Source organism: Vulpes vulpes, chromosome 5, assembly GCF_048418805.1.
Source record: "Vulpes vulpes isolate BD-2025 chromosome 5, VulVul3, whole genome shotgun sequence".
Taxonomy (NCBI): domain Eukaryota; kingdom Metazoa; phylum Chordata; class Mammalia; order Carnivora; family Canidae; genus Vulpes; species Vulpes vulpes.
In genome coordinates this window covers 77,884,829-77,907,762 of record NC_132784.1, presented here as the reverse complement: position 1 = coordinate 77,907,762, position 22,934 = coordinate 77,884,829, and the positions used below count along the sequence as shown (strand labels likewise).

Below are 22,934 nucleotides of genomic sequence, written 5' to 3'. Positions count from 1 at the left end.
CCTTCACTCCGCGGCCCCTCGGTGTGCGCCCCGCCTCGCCGATCCGGGGCGGCCGGCGCGTCCCCAGCTCCCCGCCGTGCTCCGAGGGGCCGGAGGAGGCCAGGGCAGCCGCCGGCGGCGCTGAGTCCGGAGGCGGCCGGGCCCCGGCGCGCGAGGTCGGAGCGCGGGTGCGGCTCCGAGCCGGGCCCGCGGGGCAGCGGACGCCGAGTGTGGACGCGCCGCCTGGGCGCTGCGCTCCCCGGGCCGTCGCGTGTGTGGCCGCGGGAGGCGCCTTTGCCCGCCCCCGCCCCCGACCGGAGGTGAGCAGCGGCCGTGGTTAGGGGTCCGCGGAGAGCCCCCCCCCCCCCCCCCCGGGTCGGCTCCCACCGACGCTCGCAGGCTCCGCAGAAGGACCCGCTCCCCGAGCCCGCGGCGCGCTGCGCGCCCCTCCAAGCGCGCTCCTCCCCGCTCCTGCCTGCGGCCCCCGGGCGCCCCCCTCCCCGCGGCCCCTCGGCCGCACTTCCCCGGCGCGGAGCAGCGCACCCGCGGGCACGCCGGGACCAGAGCCCCATTTCACAGATGCGGGCGCTGAGGCCCGGCCGCCCCCTTCCGCGGCGGGCCCCCCCCCGGCGGCCGCGTCCCCCCCGGCCCGCCCCCGCGCTGCCCGTGCCGCGTCTCCTCCCACGGAGGTGGCGGCGGCCGCGGCCGCGGCGGGGGGAGCTCGGGCTCCTTCCCTCCCTCTGGTAGACACGCCCGCCGCCGGCCGCCGGCCCATCCGCCCCACAGTCCTCCCGAAGTCAGCGGCCGCGGGACTTCCTGCCGCCGGCGAGCCCCCGTCCCCGGCCGGGAGCCCGGTGGCTCGGCTGCGCGCCGCGCGCTGCCCCGTGAGTGGGGGCGCCCCGCCCCGCCCCGCCCCGCCCCGCCCCGCCCGGGGCCCCCTTCCACGTGGCAGCCGGCGGCCGGGATGCCCGGGGCGCGGGGCCGCGGGGGCCGGGGCGGGGCGGGGGAGGGGGCCGGCCCGGAGCGGAGCGGTGGTCGGGGGCGGGGGTGTCTCGGGCCAGCTGCAGACTTCCCCTTCCTCCTCCCGCTGGCTTCGGGGGTCCTTCCTGGCGCGGGCGGCCGGATGCCGGCGGCGGGGGCTGCAGACGCGCTCTGCCCCCGCCGACCTTTGGGGACTCGGGGAAGGGCGGGTGTGGGCCCGGGGAGCCGGCGCCGCGCGTCCCGGCCCGGGTGGGGGAGCCCGGCGGCGCCGGGAATCTGTTGCGCTCGCCCAGGACCTTCCTTGTTTCCGACCGTGGCCCCGGCGGGAGCCCGGCGCCGCGTGAACTCCTGGCACAGCCGGTGCGCCCGCGGCCAGGTTGGCGGCCCCCGCCGGGAAGCCCGGGGCCCCGGGGCCTTCGCGGGCCGGCCGGGGGGGGGGGGGCTCGCTCAGCGCCGTGTTCCCGTGCAGGCTCGCGGCCGGCATGGCCCCCACGCTGCAGCAGGCGTACCGGAGGCGCTGGTGGATGGCCTGCACCGCGGTGCTGGAGAACCTCTTCTTCTCCGCGGTGCTCCTGGGCTGGGGCTCCCTGCTGATCATGCTCAAGGAGGAGGGCTTCTATTCCAGCCTGTGCCCAGGTATGCCCAGGAGGGGCAGGTCCCGCCGGGGAGGGCAGCAGAAGGGCCAGGTGGAAGTTGGAAGAGAACAGGTGGCCCAGGGGACAGACTGCAGGGCTGCTGGGCAGGAGCCCTGGGCAGGAGCTGGACAGCCGCCCTTCTTGAGCCCTTCAGACTTCACCTACAGATTGGGTGGCATTTTGCCCGCTCTACCTCGTTTATCTTTTTTTTTAAGATTTTATTTATTTACTTATTCATGAGAGACACACACAGAGAGAAGCAGGTTCCCTGCAGGGATTCCTGTGTGGGACTTGATCCCAGGATCCCAGGATCCCAGGATCGAGTCCTGAGCCTAAGGCTGGTGCTCATCCACTGAGCCACCCAGGCGTCCTTATTTATCTAATCCAGTCCACCAAGTGCTGGGGATCCTGCTGGGCTTTCAGACCCCAAGACTCCTGGGCAAAGTCCTAAGTCTTTGTTGGCCTCAGCTTTAGCTAGAGCAAGATGGAGACCTCTAGAAGAACTGCAGCACCTAGCTGGGTGAGGGATTTTTTTTTTTTTTTTTAAACCAGGACTCCTGTAAGGCTACAAAGTGCACTTGAACATAACAGGTCTTTGTCCTTCCTCTTCTAGGGCTTTGAACCCCCAGGTGTTCAAATCACCCACCTGCACAAGGTTAATAAACCTCCAGTCCTCCAGGCCAGGCATTGTGGAGGAACCCTTTTTTTCCATTTCAATTGCTTTGGCTTCCTGTGAGTGGCCCCTATTGAGGAAGTAGGAATTCTAAGGTTCCTGAGTGGAGGGGAGGAGTCCAGGTCCCCTCTGAGCTGTTTCCCCTGCAGACTGGAGAGGACTGGCCCTTTGTCACCTAGTGGTCTTGATGCTTGCCACTGCCCATCCTGTCATTCTTCCTGCCTTACTCCCCCTCTTTGTTGTTGTAGTTGTTTAAATCAACTTTCTCAAAGATTAATTTGCATCAGGCATTCTGATGAGATGTGACCCCAGGAACCATCATCCACCACAATCAGCATTTAGGATATTTCCATCACCCCAAACTCTGGCTTCCCTTTTGCTGCCCATCCATCCACCTGTGCTTTGTAAAAACACATGTGAGAGCTTTATTAAGATATAAGTCAAATACCTTACTATTCACCCATTTAAAGCATACGGTTTAAGAAGTGAAGCAACCATCACCATAATCAATTTTAGAACATTTTCTTTTCTTTACCCCAAAAAGTAACACTGTACCCATTAGCAGTGCTTAGTTTGCCTAGGACAAAAAAAAAAAAAAAAAAAAAAAAAAAAAAAAAATATATATATATATATATATATATATATATATATATATATTTTGACAACCATTTGTTACCATTTAGTAAACCTCCCACTCTGGGGCTTCAAGCTCCCAGGATATAGCCACCCCTCCCCCGTAATCTTCTCATCAGCTCTTCTGTTGAATTTGGCCTTCAGGATGACCTCTGGCTTTGGGGAGCCCTCTCTTGTCTCCACTTGTAGTAGTCTGTGCCACATCAGTGATAGGAGCTGTTCTGAATATTTCATATAAATGACATAATAGGTGGTCTTTTGTGACAGGCTTTTCTTTTTTTTCATTTAGCATGGTGTTTTGAAGGCTCATCCGCATTGTAGCAGGTGTCAGGACTTGGTTTCTTCCCATTGCTGAAAAATAGTCCACTGTATGGATCTGCCACATTTTATTTATCCACTCATGAGTTTATAGGCATTTGTTTCCACTTTGGGGCCATTATGCATATTCCTGTGAACACTTGGGTACAAATTTTTGTGTGGACATATGCTTTCCTTTCTCTTAGATATTTACTGAGGAGCAGAATTATAGTTCATTTAGTAACTCTGTGTTTAACTTTTTTTTTTAAAGGATTTTATTTATTTATTTGAGAGAGAGCACAAGCAGGGAGAGAGGGAGAAACAGACTCCTCGCTAAGCACAGAGACCAGTGTGGGGCTCGATCCCGGGACCCTGAGATCATGGCCTGAACCAGGCAGACACTTAACTGACTGAGCCACCCGGGTGCCTCTATGTTTTAACATTTTGAGAAACTGCCAGACAGTTTCCCACAGTGGCTGCACCATTTTATGTTCCCCCCAGTGGTCTAGTTCCTCCACATCCTCACCCACACTGATGATTGCTTATCTTTTTTATTATAGCCATTCTAATGGATACAAGTATTATATTCTTATAGTTTTGATTTGCAATTCCATAATGGCTAATGATGGTGAGCATCTTTTCCTGTGTTTCTTGGCCCCCAGTATATCTCCTTTGGAGAAATGTCTGTTTGGATCCCTTGGCCATTTTTAAGTTGGTTTTTTTGCTCTTTTATCATGGAGTTGGAAGAGTTCTTTATATGCTAGATGCAAGTCCCTTATGAGATCTGTGATTTGCAAAATTTTGTTCTCCCTGTGGACGATCTTCTCACATTCTTTTTTGGAGCACAAAGGTCTTTTTAATATTGGTGAAGTCCAGTTTATCTTTTTCTTTGCCGTGTGAGTTCTGGTGTCATGTTTAAGAAATCCTTGCCTAACCTAGGGTCATAAAGACTTATGTCTGTTTTCTTCTAAGAGTTTTTATAGTTCTCTTACATTTATTTGTTTATTTATTAAAGATTTAATTTATTTATTCATGAGAATGAATGACACTCTACCACTGAGCCACCCAGGAACCCCCTACAGCTTTTACATTTAGATATTGGGTCTGTGTGGGGGTAATTTCTGTATGTGGTATGAGGTGTCCACCTGGTGTGTTGAGCTGTCCAGAAGTGAGCATGTAACTGAGCCAGGTTTGTCTGGGGTCACTAGAGGCGACCAAAGCAAACCCTCCTTCTTTCTCAGAACTTATTTATCCACTCTTGGAAAGCAAGGCATAGCTGTCTCTCTTCCCCTGGCTCTCCTTCCCTCAGGTGACTCATCCTAACCATCAGGCTGAGCCATCAGGCTGACTGGGGGTGCTGTACCCTCTTGTGCCTCAGACATGCTGGCCTACCAAAAGCACTATTTTCTGCTTCTTGTTAACGCTTTTCTTAAAAAGATTGTATTTATTGGGCATCTGGGTGGCTCAGTGGTTGAGCGTCTGCCTTTGGCTAGGGTCGTGATCCTGGGGTCCTGGGATCAAGTCCCACATTGGGCTCCCCCCAGGGAGCCTGCTTCTCCCTCTGCCTGTGTCTCTGCCTCTCTCTGTGTGTCTCAAATGAATAAATAAATAAAATCTTTAGTAAAGAAGAGAGAGGGAAAAAAAGATTTATTCATTTATTTGAGAGAGCCTGAGAGCATGAGTGGGGGGAGGGACAGAGGGAGAGGAAGAAGCAGGCTCCCTGCCTAGCAGGGAGCCCCATCTCAGGACCTGGGATCATGACCTGAGCTGAAGGCAGACGCTCAACTGACCAAGCCACCCAGGCACCCCTATTTTCTGCTTCCTGAAGTCATGTTCACTGTGGTCCCAGCCTTCCTCTACAGGGTCACAAGAACACAGAAGACCAGGAATGCGTATCCCCATGGTGTCTGTAAAGATCCAGACAGCGTGGCTTCCAACTCTGTGTGTCGCTTGGCTTATTTCAGGTGTTTATTTAGCCTTCTGAATATCTCAGTAACCCCATGTGTAAAACAGGACCAATCATCCCTACCCCGTGGGACTGCTGTGAATATGAAATGAGAGCAAGCATGTGGACAACAGTTGGGGGTCATTGTTACATGCTGGACCCAGCTTTGCTGTCTTTGCTGTGTGACCTTAGGCAAGTCACCCATCCTCTCTGGATCTCCATTTCTAAGCCCATGAAACGGAGTGGATGCCCTGCATCCTTCTTGCCACAGAGCAGTGATGTGAGGACCAAATGATGTCATTTGACAAACGTGGAGTTCATCATCGGGGGGCTCACTAGCTCCTACCTTGGGGCTCCCTGGCCACACCCTCTGTCTTCATGATGTTTTTTGTTCTCTCTCAAGGTGTCCCCTGGAGTGGGTGGTCAAACTACTTTTAGGGGTGTCGCGGTTGAAGAGGGGTCTATCACTCAGAATTCAGTCAGGAGCAGTTCAATTTAACACATACTACTGTATATCCAGCAAAAGTGCCAAAAGATAAAACAATGCCTAAAGTTCATCAGGTCTTCACTGTTTGTGAGTTAGGTCTTCAGTCCTCACAGTAGATCTGTGATCTAGGTATTATTATTAACACATTTTGTAGAAGGGAAAGCTGAAGCTCAGAGAGGCTTAGTCACACAGTAATAAGGAGCAGAGTGAGATTTCAACTCCAGCTGTGACTCCAGGACCTGTCTCCTGGTCCTCATGGGCATGGTGTAGACATCCCCAACCTCCTTGAGTGTAGAGTTTTCCTGGGGCAGTCCCACTGTAGACAAGACAACTAGCTGGAGCCCAGGCCTATAAGTGTTTGGGTGAATGGGACTGTTGAATGCAGCATGGCGAAGCATCGAGGTGCGACGAGGTGCTCACCAGCTCACCAACCTTGTAGACTAAGGAAATGGGGTCTTTGTGTGAGTGTTTGTATGTGGCAAGCCTCAGAGCTAGCCAGCCTCCAAGGGGGTGGCAACCCACCACTATCCCCATTTCACAGATGGGATAACAGACTCTCAGAGTATCAGCACAGCCAGTGAAGCCAGGATTTGAATGTGCTCATCTGGCTCTAGAGGTGGAATATTTAACCCTGATCCTGCTTTCCAGTGCTTCACACACCGTCACTTGTAGGTCACCCTAATGATTTTGCCTTTTCTTTGTCATAGGTATTGCTTACTTAATGCTTCCTTTTAAACCAACTCGTTTGAAAAAATTAGCCTAATTTTAAAGTGTAATATCCTTGGAATCTTGGGTTTGACTGTACTTACACATCATACATATATATGTCTAATACATACCCATGCATGTATCTAGATGGTTAAGAAACATATACACACATGTATGTGAATATATTGGAAAAATGTATGCATGTTTCTAACATACATACATATACATGCATGTGTTTTTCCAACACATTCACATACATATGTATGTATATGTGTGTATTTAAGAATTTATTATTTGAGAGAGAGAGAGAGCACAAGCCAGGGGGAAAGGCAGAGGGAGAGGGAGAAACAAGCTCCCCGCTGAGCAGAGAGCCCTACACAGGACTGGATCCCAGGACCCCAGGATCATGACCTGAGCCAAAGGCGGATGTTCAATGGACTGAGCCTCACAGGCAGCCCTATGTGTGTGTTTCTGATACACATTGAAATAACTAATGATTATGAAACATCAAAGCCCATTCCAAAACTTCTTCCTCATGTTCTTCCTTATGTTAACACACAGGTCACTTCATCCCTCTGCTGCCTGCATGCCCTTTGGATATTTGAAGGCAGGAGTCATTGTCCCAACCCAGGGCAGATGCTTCCCCTCCCAGCATTCAGGCATTGTTACATCCTCCTATTTTGTTCTCTTCATGGCACCTGTCCCTCTTTACCTCTCTTTTTTCTTTTCTTTCTTTTTTTTAAATGTAGGCTCTATGCCCAACATGGGGCTTGAACTCACAACCCTGGAGATCCAGAGCTGCATGCTCTACTGACTGAGCCAGCCAGGCGCTGCAGCACACCTGTCACTCTAAATCAGTGTCCATTTGTTTACTTGTTTAGTATCTGATATAAGCTCTGCGAGAGCTGAGAGCTTCTGTTTTTATTCACTGTGGGATCCCCAGCACCTAGAGAAGAGGCTGAGCACAGTGTGACCCTCCAGGAGGACCACCACTTACCCGTCCGTCAACTGTTTCAGAAGAACCTGCTCTGGGCTGGGCCCTGGGCAAAGCTCACCATCCCCAGCTAAATCTCCCAAGGAACTGGGGGGTTAGGTCTCCTCTGCTCCCTTTCATGGGCTAGGGGCCTATGGCTCAGAGAGAGGAAGGGACTTGTTCACAGCTGCCCAGCTACCGGGATGGTGGTGAGAATTGGGACCCTGGTCTGGCTGCCTTCCAGGTGTACCCGGAGTGCGCCCTTGGCAGTGATACCCAGGCGACAAACGGGGCAGGGGAACAGCCACCTCGTGAGTCAGTGAGCACTGAGTGAAGTGAACCACCCTCCTTCCCCCACCACCATTAACCTTTTCATTAACTTGTCACGACTCAAATTGGCCGTTTACCTTGAGGAAGAGTCCTCAGACTCCAGAGTAGGAAGGACTCTGGGCCACCCTCAAAGTCTCCAGGTTGACAGTAAGTCATAAGCATGGGATCTGAGCTCAGGAGCCCCGACTCCAGGCCCCGGTCTCCTGCGCCCAGTGCTCCTGCTGCAGCGTGTTGAGCCGTCCCTTACTTCCTCAGCAAACATCACCAACGCCACCCGGGATGAGCAGCGCAAGTGGCTGAGCTGTGACCGCCAGGAAGAGATGCTCAACCTGGGCTTCACCATCGGCTCCTTCGTGCTCAGCGCCACCACCCTGCCCCTGGGGATCCTCATGGACCGCTTTGGCCCCCGGCCCACGCGGCTGGTGGGCAGGTGAGGTGGTTGGGTGGGGGGGCTGGAAGGCAGGGGCTGGCTCTGCACGGGGAGGAGAGGCTCAGTGTTCATGGCCAACTCCTCCCCTTCCCTGGGTCTCCACAGCGCCAGCTTTGCTGCGTCCTGCACCCTCATGGCCCTGGCCTCTCAGGACACCAGAGGTGAGCTGTTGGGCCCCTTGTGCGCCCACAGGAAAACAATGGGCGCATCATCTGCCCTCCCAGGTCCTCTCTTTGGTCTCCCACAGCTCCCCAAATGCCTTCACCCACCCTCTCCCCTTCCCAGTTCTCTCTCCGTTGATATTCCTGGCGCTGTCCCTGAATGGCTTTGGTGGCATCTGCCTAACGTTCTCTTCACTCACGGTGAGTGTGACAGGCCCCACTTGGCAGCAGGGCATCCAGGAGTGGGGTGGGGGTAGAAGTAGGTGAGGGAGGGGGAGAGTGGGTGAGGGAGGGGCCCCTGGCCGCAGGGCAGATGCACATGTGTGCCTGGAACCGTAGGCTGCAGCCAAGGGTAGGTGTGAGGCTGTGCGTGTGGGGACGCGGCAGTGTGTGAGTGTGGTTGTTGGGGTGTGCTGTGTCCTGAGCACGTCACGTCTACTGGCCTGGGTTCTAGGCACTACGGCCACAGCACGAACAGAGCTGCCAACTTTCTCAACTTCCCTGAACTTCCTTGTGGGGGCTATGTCCGTAGTCGTAAGTGCTGGAAAGAAAATACAACTGGGTGTCTGGCTAGTGACAGGGAAGGGGCAGCCTGTGTGTGTGTTCGCCACTCTGTATTGTGTGATGCCCTACATGGGGAAGTGCGTGTGTAGAGGAATGCATTTGTGAGTGTTTTAGGTTAAACGATGCAAAATAGCCAGGGTCTGACCGTGGTGGGTCTACACGTACAGCTTTTCCACGTGGCTCGGCCTCTTACGTACGTGTGTTTGGCGCGCGTGTTGCTCTGAGCGTGTACCTTTACGTATGTGAGTGAGTGTCAGGGCTGAAGGCATGTGAGTGTGTGGCCGGAGCGGGCCTCCTGGCCCGGCCAGCCCCGGGCTGTTTATCCCTGCCCCGTCCTGACAGCCAAACTGGGTGTGTTTGGCTGAATTTCACCTCACCCGCAGCCGCCCTTAATTCCAGCCTGGGACATTTCACAACTCTCGGGGCAGCGGATCCCCTCCTCCCGCCCCCTGCGCAGGCCCCTCTCCACGCCGCAGCTCGGCCGGGCCCCTGGAGCCCTTCCCGCCCCTGCCCTGCCCCGCGCTGCGCGGCGCCCAGCCTGCGACCCTGCCCGCCGCCCCTCCCCCTGCCCGCCGGCCTGGGGGGCCCTGGACGCCGCCCCTCCCCCTGCCCGCCGGCTTGGGGGGCCCTGGCCGCCCGCCGCCCCTCCCCCCTGCCCGCCCGTAATCTCCAGCCAATGTCAGGGCCCGGCGCCCGCCCCGCCCCCCGCCCCGCCCCCGCGGCCTCGGCCGCCGCCCCCGGGACCGACCCGAGCGGGGACGTCCGGTGCTGCCCAGCCCCTGTGCCCCTAGAGCCCGGTCGGCCTCGCGCCCCGCCCCCGGGGGCCCTGCTGGGCGGGGACAGAGCCCGGGACCAGCGCGGGGGCGCGGGGGCGCGGGGGTAGGGCTCGTTCCCGGGCGTCCTTGGCCGCGCGCCTCACCCGGCCGGCGGGGGCGGCAGGGAAGCCTCTGCCCCCCGGGTGGGGGGTCAGCCTGGTCCCACCCCTCTTTCATGGCCACTTGGAAGCTGGTGGACGACTCCCTCCTCCGCGGTTACCATCTTCCTTCCGCGAGGCCCTGAGGCCGCCCCCTGGCCTGGGCTACCCCGTGGAGAGGGTGGGAGTTGGGTAGGGCATCTGAGGCCCTTCCCAGCCACGGGGCCTGCTGGCCTGGGGGGGCCGGACGGGGTGGACGCGGCAGCGTGACTTTGCTTTCTCCTCCCCGGAGGGCCTGGCGCAGGCCAGGGAGCAGAGCATATGATCGGGCCTCTAGGGGTGCGGGTTCTGGGCCTGCTCTGCCCAGAGCCACCTGCGGACACCTGGCCTGCTCCTCCCCCTCCTCTAGTTCCACCCTCCCTCCCTGGCACCTCCCAGGACTTGTCCTGGCTCAGCAGATGGGGGCCACTGTGGCCACCAGGAGGGTTGTCTACAGAACCAGCCATGGTCACAGCCTCGTGGCCTGGGAGGGAGCAAGGATCGCCAGAGGGGGGAGAAAGCCCTTCACAAGCTCTGTCAACTTGAGTTCATTGCTCACCCTCTCTGGGCCTCAGTTTTCTCATCTGTCAAATGGGTTGCACTAATTTCGTTTATTTTTTTAAACCCCTGTTGCATGGGTTATTAAGAGGTGTCACACAATAGAAAAGTTCCAGAAACAACTAACTTGGGGAACCCAGGGGGGGGTGGCTAAGTAAAAATGACAATTTTTTTTTTCTTTGAGGGCAATCCTGGAAACCTTTGAGATGCCAGCATGCACTGGGAAATCTCTAGGATGGTGTTAGCTGGTTTCTGACCATGATCTTTGAGGGCTGTAAAGCCTGGATGCATCCAGCCTTTACCCCACAGGACTGGGCAAGGGCGCCCTGGGCGAGTGTCGGGGTGCTCCTGGCTCACTGGGGCTGCTTCCCTCCCTCAGCTGCCTAACATGTTTGGAAACCTGCGGTCCACGTTCATGGCCCTCATGATTGGCTCCTATGCCTCTTCTGCCATCACGTTCCCAGGAATCAAGGTATTAGAACTGTTTGGGGTGGGGGGCGGTGAGGCCACCTGTGTTGTCTTTTTGCCTCCACCCCTAAACTGCGTGGGGCTGGGCGAGTAGTGGCTGGCATGTCTGAGGATCCTGCCCCTGCCGGGCAGAAGTCAATTCCCACCACCATGCGGCAGAGCACTGAAGCATCATGGGATGAGCCCGGGCACTGCTGTTGACCAGCAGATCTGACCTCCCTGCTTTGCCTCTTTTCCCTTACTACTGTCCTGGGCCAGGCCTCCATCCTCTCTCCTGGGCTAGCTCAAGCCATCCTCGCTGGTCTCCCTACCTTTGCCCCTTCCTCCTCTCTAGTCTGTCATTCACATGACTTCCAGAATGATCTTAGTTGGAGACCTGGCTCATGCACTTGCCCTGCTTCACTGACAGAATCAAGTCCAACCTTGTCACAAATATGCATTCAATGCCCTTGGATCTCTCTGGCCTCAACCAACCTTTCCAGCCATGTCTCCTCCTGCCCTGGAAAGGCCGGTTGCCTTGGGTCCAGGGTCATGAAAATAGTCTAGAGTGGGCTAGAGCCTGAACAGTTCCACTTGGTGGAACTAGAACCAGAAGGCTTCAGTTCTGACTTGGGGCCTTATTTTTTCCTCTGCTATCAAAAGATTAAAGCACGCTGTCACCTGGGCCATAGGATACCCTTCAGGGTCCACCTTGGGCAGTTGGGTTGCTTAGTTTAGAAGCTGCTAGCTTGGCATCCCCAGAAGAGTTTGAGAGTGCGTTGGTGGGGGTGGTCGTCAGTTGTTCAGGTAGCACCAGGCATAGAAGGTGCCTGTCTTCCCTCCTTTCAACCCGGACAGCGGGTGTGCAGAGCCAGGTCTTACTCCCACTCACTTGGGGCCGTGGCTCTTTGAAGCTCTGTCTAGTCCCCAGGGAAGAAAGAGCCTCAAAGCCCCAGGCTGAGAAAGAGCAGAAATTTTCACTGGAGCTTTGAGCAGGTGCCCGAGGGGAGGGCAGGTGTCTGTCATCCCAGGCAGGGAGGACAAGAGGAGGGACATCATTTTTTTTTAAAAATTTTTTTTATTATTTATTTATGATAGTCATATATAGAGAGAGAGGCAGAGACAAGGCAGAGATAAAGGCAGAGGGAGAAGCAGGCTCCATGCACCGGGAGCCCGACATGGGACTCGATCCCAGGTCTCCAGGATCGCGCCCTGGGCCAAAGGCAGGCGCCAAACCGCTGCGCCACCCAGGGATCCCTCTGAGGGACATCATCTTTATGTGCCTGCTCCCCCACTGGCACAGAATCCCAATACATTCAGAATCTACTTGTCCGGGGATCGCTGGGTGGCGCAGCGGTTTGGCACCTGCCTTGGCCCAGGGCGTGATCCTGGAGTCCTGGGATCGAGTCCCACATCGGGCTCCCGGCATGGAGCCTGCTTCTCCCTCTGCCTCTCTCTCTCTCTCTCTCTCTCTCTGTGTGTGTGTGTCTTTCATGAATAAATAAGTAAAACCTTAAAAAAAAAAAAAGAATCTACTTGTCCTAGGGCCAGGAGGCCTTGGCACAGCCCTTGCACATGTGCGCACAAGCACGCTGTTGTCGTATCTGGGGAACACCTGTGAAAGGTGAGATAAGGCTTCTCAGATTGGGTTTGTCTTTCCCTTGGGGAACGTTCCAGGAAGGGGCAAGATAAACACAGGCCTGGTAAACCTAGAACATTAATTTTTCTCTTTTGTACATAAAATGAAATGGCATTTTTGTGTGAAAGCCAACATGCACATGGACTCCTAGGCAGATTTATGTGCCCTTTTTTTTAGATAGTAATTGATATTTCAAAGACCTTTTGTGCTCGTGGCCAGCGACTTCAGCTCCCTGTGGGAATTCTTTCATGCCTCATTAGGGGGCTGGGGTGAAAAAGGAAGAGCATGGTGGGTCTTCTGGGTCTGACTCTTAACTCCTGTCCTCAGCTTCCTCTTCTGCAAATTAGGCACCAGGAATGGGGTAGAAGAAGCCTTGTGTAGGGCCACTGGGGCCTGGGGTCTGCCTTGGGCTGAAGAGGTGGTGCTAGGCGACCACCCCCATGGGCCTGCTCCCTCCTTCCACAGCTGATCTACGATGCCGGTGTGTCCTTTGTGGTCATCATGTTCACCTGGTCGGGCCTGGCCTGTCTCATCTTTCTCAACTGTGCCCTCAACTGGCCCAGCGAAGCCTTTCCTGCTCCTGAGGAAGTCAACTACACGTGAGTGGCTGTGGAGGGCTGTGTTGGGAGGGCGAACCTCCTCCCTTTGGAGGGAGAGGCGGGGTGGTGGGGGAGGGATGGTGTGGTAGGCGGGTGGCAGTGCAATGCACAGAATCAGCTTTGGTGTCAGAGAGACCTGCATTTGCAGATGGCCTCTGATTTCTCATCTGTGCAATGGGCTTGATCCTCCCCACCCACAAGTGTTTGAATAGACGTGGCACATAACAGGCGTGCAGAACACGGTGACTACTGCTCTTAGTATCCTTTCTGAGTGGGGCGGGTGGGATCAGAGTAGGAGGGACCCCAGCAATGGTGCCACATGCCATCTAGTCCCAGGAGGGGGATACAGAGACTCAAATACCCCACGCTTTGCGGGGCCACCTGCATGCCAACTTTTCCCCACCCCCTATCCAGTCAGTGAGGGAGAGGGGGTGCTCCACAACGAGGCACATAGGGTGCCCGTCAAAAAGCTCATGTTTATCGAGTGTCCACGACAGGCCAGGCGCTGTGCGTAGTTCTCATACCATTCTCAACAGTCCTGTGGTGTGGCTTCTGTTATTAACTCCATTAATAATAAAGGCTCAGGGAACAAGGTGACTTTCCTAAGGTCATACCACTGAAGGGGGAGTGAATTAAAGCTTGGAACCAGTGCTGACTCCAGAATCTGAGTTCTTAATGCTGCCTCCATGGCAACAGCCCAGGTGGAAATGGACTCAGCCACCCCTCAGTTACTGGGTGCTAAGCTGGCCCCGAGCCCGGTAGGGAGCTCGTCAGTGGCCATGTCCATCAGTGCTAGGTCAGCGGGTGCTCAGTGGGTGCTCAGCACCCCTGGGACTGACCGGAACAGACCCTGAGAGGTGGGCCATTGAGGGTGGGCCCTGCATAGCTGCTTCCCACATGCCCTGGCCCGGCTGCTGGCAGGAAGAAGATTAAGCTCAGCGGGCTGGCCCTAGATCACAAGGTGACAGGGGACCGCTTCTACACCCACGTGACCATCGTGGGCCAGCGGCTGAGCCAGAAGGCCCCCAGCCTGGAGGAGGGCGCTGACGTCTTCATCTCATCCCAGGATGTGCGAGGTGCCTCGGGAAGCCCTCCTGAGAGTGAGTGTCTGGTCAAGGTGCTGGCCTTGGGGCACAGGGAGGGTGGGTCCTCACCTTTACGTTCATTTTCTCCCCTTTTCTCAAGGCTCGGTGATGTAGGTGGGGCAGGCATGCTCGCAATTGACAGAGTGGGGGGAAACCAGAGCTCAGAGAGTCCTGGAAGTCCAGGCTCAGGGGTACTCTGCTGGATCCCGGGGCGAGGGAGGGAGGGAGGGAGGGAGGAGCGTCCAGCATGGAGCAGGCTCTCGAGCTGGTTTCCTTAAGGCTCCCTGCAACCCCCAGCCCCTGGCTTCAGGTACTGCCCGGTGAGCCGGCTGCTCGGAGGCCCGGCTGGCTGGCTCCCCCTGCTGGCTGGAAGAGGCGCTGCAGCCACCTGCCTGGACCGCTTCCCAAGGTGTCCACTCCCAGATTAGGGCAGGTGCACCTGCCTTGGAGTCCAGAGATGGGGGTTTGAGTCTGGCTCCCCAGTTACCGGCCACGTGACTTGGGCAGATCTCATAACCTTGCTGTGGCTTTCCTTATCTCTTAAACTAGCAGCAATAACCGCCACTGAACGGGGAAGTGAGGATTAAATGGTCCACAGACGTGGAAACTCTGTTACAGGCACAAGGGTGTGCAGGTGTGAGGGTGTTACCCCTGCTGCTGTCCTCTCCTGGCACAGTGGGCCTGGCGACCTGCCGCTTCCAGCCCCGGGAGCTTGAGCAAGTCATTGATCTGGGCCTGTCTCTTCAACTGTAGAATGAGCCAAAGGCGGGGTTTTGTACGCTTTGAGTAAGCGGGATGGTACGTGTCGAGCGTGTGACACATAGTAAGTGCTTAACAAATAGTAGCTAGAGTTATTATGACCACACCAGAGTGTGCATCCAGAGGTCACCCGGAAATGTTACAGTCATTATAAAACTGGGTAAGAATCTGGAGGCCAGTGGGTCTGAAACATTCACTTTTGAAGAAACCAGTCCTTCTCAAGGAACCTAGTGAGTGTTGGAGCCCCCTCGAACTGCATCTGCCAGACACTCTGCGGGAAATGGAAGATGGAGAGTTCAGGGGTGCCCTCTGGTGTCTCCCCAGAGTCAATCCCCTTCCGCCAGAGCCTCTGCTCCCCCATTTTTCTGTGGAGCCTCCTCACCATGGGCATGACCCAGCTGCGGGTCATCTTCTACATGGCCGCCATGAACAAGATGCTGGAGTACCTCGTGACTGGGGGCCAGGAGCATGGTGAGGTGCTGCGGAGCCCGCTGGGGGGTGGGGGCACAGGCGGGTCACCCGGCTGAGCCCCTCTCACTCTGGCTTCTCTCCTCACCCCCCATCAGAGACGGACATCCTGAGAAAGCAGGCGGCGGAGACAGGTAGGGGGATGAAAGTTGGGGTCCCGGCCTACATGCACCCCTCTGCTGCCCACACTATAGGGACCCTGGGTCTACCCTTGGAACTCTGGGTGTTCAAAGAACCTGGGGTCAGGGGGAGGCCATGCTGGCACCCCTTCTCCTACACCGGAAGTGTGTAACCACACCCATGGGTGGCTGGCATCCCTTGTGCCAGCTCCTGACTCCACTCCTCTTTCCATCCTGCCCAGTTGGGTTCTACTCCTCCATCTTTGGGGCCATGCAGCTGCTGTGCCTCCTCACCTGCCCGCTCATCGGCTACATCATGGACTGGCGGATCAAAGACTGTGTGGACGCCCCCAGTGAGGGCACTGCCCTCGGAGACGCCAGGTGACCTGCACAGGGATGGCCACAGCTTTTCATGTTCTCTGCACTTTCACACCCAGCATCTCATTCATTCTCCCCAAAGCCCTGGGAGAGCAGGAGCCTCTCCCCATTTTACAGATGCGGAAACAGTGTGGTGGTGGGGGGCACGGCTTGCTTGATAAGAGGTATAGCTCACCTCAAGCGCTGACTGTGCATGAGGCACCTTGTATTGTCCTTTCGAGTCCTGCAGCAGCTCTCTGAGGTTGGTGTGTTGTCCTCGTTTCATAGACGAGAACGGTGAGACACAGAAAGGTTAAGTAACTTACCCAAGATGACAGCTTTTCTTTCTTTTCTTTTCTTTTCTTTTCTTTTCTTTTCTTTTCTTTTCTTTTTTTTCTTTTCTTTTTTTCTTTTCTTTTCTTTCTTTTTTCTTTTCTTTTCTTTCTTTCTTTTCTTTTCTTTTTAACAGATTTTATTTATTGAGGTATCTGGGTGGCCCAGTTGCTTAAGTGTCCAACTGTTGATTGAGGCTCAGGGTCCTGCGATCAAGGCCCACAGCTCCTTGCTCAGCGGAGAGTCTGCTTGTCCCTCTCCCTCTGCCTCTCACATGTGTATGCATGTGTATGCTCTCTCTCAAATAAATAAAATCCTTAAAAAAAAGATTTATTTGAGACACAGAGAGAGAGAGAGCCCAAGTGGAGGGAGGGACAGAGGGAGAGAATCTCAAGCAGACTCCCCGGTGAATGTGGAACATGACACGGGGCCCAGTCCCATGACCCCGAGATCATGACCTGAGCTGAAACCATAGCCACTTAACCACCTGAACCACCCAGGCGCCCCTATTATGCAACTTTTAGTAGCAGGTTCCAGAACCCGTGTAATAAAAGGAGAAAGTTGGTGTATCAGACATCAGTGGCTATATCACAGATTACCCCCAAACCCGGCATCTTTGAACAGCTAACATTTGTTGTCTTCTATCGTTTCTGAGTCAGGAATCTGGGCATGACTTAGCTGAGTGGTTCTGGCTCAGTGTCTGTCTGAGTCTGTTTTGGGCTGGTTTCACAAAATACCACACACTGGGTAGCTTAAAGACAATAGAGATTTATTTCTCACAGTTCTAGAATCTGGAAGTCTCAGATCAGGGAGCTGGTGGTTGAGTGAGAGGGCCCTCTTCTGGGCAGCAGACTTCTCGCTGTGTCCTCATGTGGCCTAAGGAGTAGGGAGCTGGGGGGGGGGCCTCCTTTATAAGGGCACTGATCCCATGATGAGGGCTCTGCCCTTGTGACTCGATCACCCCCACATAGCCCCACCTCCTAATAGGATCGTGTTGGGCATTAGGATTTCAGCATATGAATTTTTTGGGGGGACACAGCCATTTGGACCATAGCAGGGTGTCATGAGGCTGCAGTCGGCCACGGGTGCAGGTACCTGGGGTGGTGACAAGAGTGGGGGAACCCGTTCCTAAGATCACCTGGCTGTTGGCAGAAGATTCGCTTCCTCCCCACCTGGGTCTCTCCTTTGGGCTGCTCACCACAGGGCAGGTGGCTTCCCCCAGAGCGAGGGGTCTTGGGGAGGGAGACCAAGATAGAAGCTTCTGTGTCTTTCTCGGTGAAATCTCACAAGTGACACAGCATCGCTTCTGGAGGATTCTGTGGGTTACACAGAGCAACCTGTGCGGTGTGAGAGGGGACTACACAGTGGGGCTCATTGAGACCTATCTTGTTGGCTGGAGAGCACCGTTGGGTCTTGGACCTGGGGTTTCTGACTGCCTGTGTTCTTTCTGTGTGAATCCAAATGGTTCCTGTTTGTCCTGAGAGGATGGGAGAGAAGGCATCAGAGGAACCACCCAGGGGCTTCCTTCCCCACCACTGGTGCCCCAGCCCTGACCCCCAGCCTCCTGATGGCAGGGTCCTCCATCTAGGGTAGATGGGCAGCCTGCCCTCGTGCCAGCTTACTGGCCTCTTGCCTGGGGCAGCCCTCGGAGCCCTTACCTGTGCCAGAGAGGGGCTTGCTGGACAGGCAGGGGCCAAGCTGCTGTACCCAGAGTAGCACCTACTTTTGTCCAGGCTGATGGGTAGAGACGCTTTTGTAGGGGCTTCCTGGGGGAGATGATGTGAGAGCTCTCGGTTCCCCACCTTCCTTCCCATCCTCGATTCTCAAACTACCATGTGCGTGGGACCTACCTGGGCTGTGTCAACATGCAGGTTCCTGGGCCCCACGCCTAAGATTCTTGGGGGGTGGGGTGGGGGCAGAGCCTGGAATCTGCATTTTAAAGAAGGGCCCTACGTGATACTGGGGTAATGGGTGGGGGAGCCCCACTTGAAGAAACATGGGGCTGGAGGCGTGGCCTGCTCCCTTTGTTGCCCCCTGTGGCAAAGGCCCAGCAGAAGAGGGGGGGAGTCCAGCCTGAGAATAGGGGAGTGCTGGGGAGGTAGAGGCAGCAGCCAGTCACATCCTGTCCTCCTCAGGGAGGGGGCGGCCACCAAGTCTGCCAGACCACGCTATCGCAAGATCCAGAAGCTCACCAATGCCATCAACGCCTTCACCCTGACCAACTTTCTGCTGGTGGGGTTTGGCATCACCTGCCTCATCAACAGCTTACATCTCCAGGTACCCACTTCCAGCCTTTCCCCGCCCCTGCAACCCCTGCCTCCCAGGACCCCTCCAAAGGGGCCTTTCACCCAGCGCCTGCCTTCCCGGAAACATGGATCCCATCCCCTGGGTCTGTCTCCCCAGGATTGGGTTGTCAGGCGCTGGGTGTCCCTCTTCATCTTACCCATCCTTCCTCCTGCCTCCCCGCCTGCCCTTCACCTCTTCCCTCTCTCTTTTTGGTTTCAGTTTGTGACCTTTGTCCTGCACACCATGGTTCGAGGTTTCTACCACTCAGCCTGTGGCAGCCTCTATGCTGCGGTGTGAGTCAGCCTGCACTCCCCCACCGCCCAACCAGAGAATCCAGAGTTGAAAGGACCCCCAGGCGCCCCCTCAAGCTCCTCTGCCCTGCCCCCCAGAGTTCGGACTGACATCTCAGAGTTGGTGGGGAGCTAGGAGGCCCCCTGGGGATCAGCCCTCTCTGAGCTCATGTGTTGGGGGCCCCCACCCCCTGCCTCTATCAAAGGCAGCCTGCCCCACCACAGGCTGGCTCCAGCACAGGGAGGTCCTGCCTTAGAGGAAGCCGAAATTCTTGATTTGATGATGCTTTGGTCCTGTGTCTGCTCTCCTCTCTCCGAGTCAGCCCTGTAGAAATTTCTAGACTGCAGTCTTTTCTGCTTTATAAATCTCCTGCTGCATCTGGGCAGCCCCCAGTTCCCTCTCCCCTCTCCCCTCTGGTTTCCACTGCCAGTGCTGCCGAGCGAGTGACCTGGGGGTGTGTGGCCACAAGTGCTTCCACAGTGGCAGGCGCGGTGCAGGGCTCCTGACCCCTGTCAGCAGAGGGCGGCCCCGCCACCTCCTCCTTCTTGAGCCAGAGCCATGGAGTCGCTCTCTCCTTCCCTTCCTCATGCTCCGTGTCCAGCCCCCAGCAGTCCTACCAGTTCCCGGTCCACAGACTTCAAATGCAACTTGCTCCTTGGCTGCACCGCCTCCCCGCTGCCCCAGCCCCCCTGCCCGGGCGAGTGCAGCAGCTCCCGGAGGTGGGCTCCCCATGCCGGCCCTCGCCTTCTTCCGTTTATTTTTAACATTTAACAGGGGGGCTGGAGACACCTGTTGGGACATAAGTCTTTTCCTGTCACTCTGTGGCTTCCTGCCTTGTCTCGCCCTGAGAAAAAGCCAGAGGCTTTGTTATGGCTTGACAGGCCCTCCAAGGCCTACCCCGGGGGACCCCTCTGCTCTCTTCCTTCCCTTTCCCCGCCCCCCCCCCCCCCCCCCCACTGGCTCTGCTGCAGCCCCTGTGGCCGTCTCATGCCTCAGAAACCGCCAGTGTATTCCCTACACAGGGCATTTGCACTTGCTCTTCCCTGTTCCCGGAACATTCTCACCTTCTCCAGTCTTTACTCAGGCCTCTGCTGGCCATCTGGTGGCAACCCCCTTGACTCCCCTACCTGCATTCTCTGCCCTACTTCTCTCCTTAGCTCTCATCACAGCCCACACTCTAGGTGCTTGTCCTGCTCAGGGTGCAGAGGCCACCTCTGCGAGGGCAAAAGGCAGGGAGCTTTGGCTCACCGTTGAACGTCCCTGCCCCTTAGAACAGTAGCTGGCATGTAAATGCTTGTCAGGAGAATAAATGAAGAGCCCAGTGAGGTCAGTGCTGCCTTAGTTATTAGTGGAGGAAGTGGGTCTTGGAGACGTTGGATTACCTGTTGTTATCACGCAGACAGTAGGTGTCGGGAGGCAGTTCAGTGGCCCTGAAGTCACATCGTTGAGGCCAGAGTCCAGACAGCGAATGCACAGAGGCTCCTCTGTTTCCCCCCGCCTGCCTCACAGCGAGTGGTGGCACCTGCCACCGGGGGTGTGGGTCGGGGTGGGGGGTGCTGGGCTGGAGGGGACCACGCGCCCCCTCATCGGCCCCCCTCTCATCGGCAGTTTCCCGTCCAACCACTTCGGGACGCTGACGGGCCTGCAGTCCCTCATCAGTGCTGTGTTTGCCCTGCTCCAGCAGCCACTTTTCATGGCCATGGTGGGACCCCTGAAAGGAGAGCCCTTCTGGGTGAGAATCGGGGGTCACAAAGGGTGCAGGGCGGGACACAGGAGCCTCTTTCCAGGGTGCTTCTGAGGAGTCGGGGGCTGAGAAGGGGGGCTTGTATGTCACAGAATCCCTCACTCGCATCTCAGACTGAAGGTCTCTAATCTGGGGGTTCCCAAGCTGGCTGCCCATCATCACCCCGCCCAGAGTGTGAGGTCCCCCAGCCTGCCGACTCTGCATCTCCTGCCCCAGGCCCAGGAGTCTCCGTGATAAGCTCTGGCTGCCCTGTGAAAGGCCACTTCTGAGGCAGAGTCGGATTCACCGGCCACGGTGCTCTCTTAGCACCTCCAGACCTTCCACTCAAACACCCTCGGATATGGGGCAGCAGCCTCAGGCATGCTTAGAAGCCCTTTCCCTTACATGGAACACACATCTGCCTCCCTGAAGCTGATCCTCTGTCTGCGGGGGCCACCTGTCCCTTGTGACCCTTCTCCCACCAGACTGATGAAAAAAGGACAGTCACGGTTTACGGGGTGCTCACCTGGTGCTGAGCTCCCCATGGACTCTGCTTGCTTCATCTTTGTCATGACAGCCCCAATGAGGCACTAGAGTCGAGGCGATTTGCCCAAATTCACACAGCCAGTAATGCAGAGCAGGGTGTAAACCGAGGCCACGTCCTTGGGAGGGCCCCTGTCCTGGGGCTGCCAGGCCTTCTGTCCTCCGGCCGCGTGCCTCGGCTCCTTTAACCGCCCGTGAACCTCTTCTCACCAACCTCAGTGGGATCCTGTCGTCAAGCCTCAGAGGTCAAGGTTCCAGGTCCAGAAGGTCCTATTTGGGAAGGTGCCCTGTATCGGGCACCAGCCCAGACTCCCTCAATATCTCCCCAGAGGGCACCAGCTTGTATGGGCACTGGTGCTAGCCAGGGTTCAAACCTGCCTCTGATACTTGACGAGCTTGTTGAACATTAGACGACATATTGGTGAAACCGTGATTGAGCACAGGAAGTGCTAGAAGCTATAGTTATCATTCTGGCCCAGGACCTGAGCGAGAATGGCTGCCTCCTCCTCTCTGTTGGAAGCTGAGGAGGGTCCCTGAGGGTGGTGAGAGGATACCCACTTGACTCTGTCTCTCTCCTTACCCCGAAGGTGAATCTGGGCCTCCTGCTCTTCTCGCTGCTGGGATTCCTGCTACCTTCCTACCTCTTCTACTACCGTGCCCGGCTCCAGAGGGAATATGTTGCCTACTGGGAGGGCCCGAAGAAGGTGCTTGGCAGCTCTGAGGTGACTGTGTAGACCTCTTGAGGCCAAGGGACCTGGAGGACCGGCAGCCAAGGCTTGAGCAACCAAAGGGAATGCCTCATATGGCTTTTCTACCTATAACATACACACAGAGCTGGGCCGTGGATTTATAAATACCAAAAGAAGTTCTATTTTTGTAGGGACTTGCTAAAAGGAAAAAAAAAAAAAAACCTAAAAAAAAATTTCCCCAAAGCAATGCTCCATTGACTGGAGACTGCCCCTGTGCTAGAAGGATTGGGCCTTCTTCCTCCTCAGATTGGCAGAGACCTGGAGGTGAGGCTGCCCTTTCTCTGGGCCTTCCTCCTAGGGGCCTACCTCCTGGTGCCTCCTGGGGGCTTGTGGGATCATCAAACAGGCAAACAGGCTACCCCTAGGGTTCCAGCTATGCAATGCCCAGAGCGTGCCTATGTACATGAGCACGTGTGCATGTACATGTGCGTGTGTGTGTGTGTGTGTGTGTGTATGAAACAACCTTCCCCTCCGTGGAAAGGGACCTGAGGTGCTGGTGGTGTCTTGGATGGGGTGTTGGGGGGTAAGCCTCTTCCAGGAGCTGGAGGGCAGGTTCCCTCCCTGGTACTGCTTTTTGCAGGTTTTAGAGGAGAAATAAAAAGGGAAGTGAGAGACTGGCTGGTGTGTGCTTGCATCTTTGTTGGGGGTGGGGGGTGCTTTCCCACACCCCCATCTCTTTTCCTCACCCGGGTTGGGCTGGGCATTAAGTAGGACACCTGAAGTGCCAGCCTGTCCACCTCTGGCTGTCTGGCTCATTGCCCTGTTCTTAACCATGCCCTGCCCTTAGCGTCAGGAGGGAGTACACATCCTGCCCGCTACTCCTACTCTCCCCACTTTCTATGGTTTGAGGTACACTCAGGAAGTTGCCTTTCTCAGCACAGGGGATCAGGGCAGGATGCTTTAGAAATAATGCTGAGGGATGATGGAGGCTTGTTGAAATTTACACTTTTTTAGAGTCTCCTGTTTTATCTTAAAACTTCATGTAAACTTTGAGCATTACTTTATAGTATATTTATACTTATTTTTTTATTTCTTATATACTTATTTTTAACATCAAAGTTGGTAAAGACACTGTCTTTGAGAATAAGGGACCCTCCAAGAAGATATACCTATACCTATTTTATTTGTCCCAGGCCTATACTTCGTGTCCCTGGGACATAAGCCTTAGAGGCTAGAGTAAGTCACAGAATGGAGGGATAGGGCCAGGACAGGCACTGACATTTGTTGAGG

At 55.8% G+C, this 22,934-nt stretch overlaps 1 protein-coding gene across 2 annotated transcripts; it reads left to right on the top strand.

The window, feature by feature from the left end:
• On the top strand, positions 1 to 22,321 carry SLC43A1 (solute carrier family 43 member 1). 2 transcript variants are annotated; one of them, XM_072758981.1, is made up of 15 exons: positions 1 to 299; positions 1,430 to 1,596; positions 7,897 to 8,071; positions 8,177 to 8,232; positions 8,357 to 8,433; positions 10,686 to 10,778; positions 12,858 to 12,991; positions 13,913 to 14,091; positions 15,160 to 15,306; positions 15,402 to 15,437; positions 15,665 to 15,803; positions 18,248 to 18,389; positions 18,618 to 18,691; positions 20,298 to 20,421; positions 21,543 to 22,321. In XM_072758981.1, the coding sequence occupies exons 2-15, from the start codon at positions 1,443 to 1,445 to the stop codon at positions 21,687 to 21,689; spliced, it is 1,677 nt and encodes a 558-aa protein (XP_072615082.1). In that variant the 5' UTR covers positions 1 to 299; positions 1,430 to 1,442; the 3' UTR covers positions 21,690 to 22,321. The 2 variants fall into 2 exon arrangements, with proteins under 2 accessions (XP_072615082.1, XP_072615081.1); XM_072758980.1 differs by lacking the exon at positions 1 to 299 and adding an exon at positions 731 to 863.
• Positions 22,322 to 22,934: the final 613 nt, after the last annotated feature.

Bases quoted from the DNA above. Each gene is read 5' to 3' on its own strand.
- SLC43A1 (XM_072758981.1), top strand. From the start codon at position 1,443: ATGGCCCCCACGCTGCAGCAGGCGTACCGGAGGCGCTGGTGGATGGCC. The intron at 1,597-7,896 runs GTATGCCCAGGA...TTACTTCCTCAG, and splicing joins CTATTCCAGCCTGTGCCCAG to CAAACATCACCAACGCCACC. The intron at 12,992-13,912 runs GTGAGTGGCTGT...GGCTGCTGGCAG, and splicing joins CCTGAGGAAGTCAACTACAC to GAAGAAGATTAAGCTCAGCG.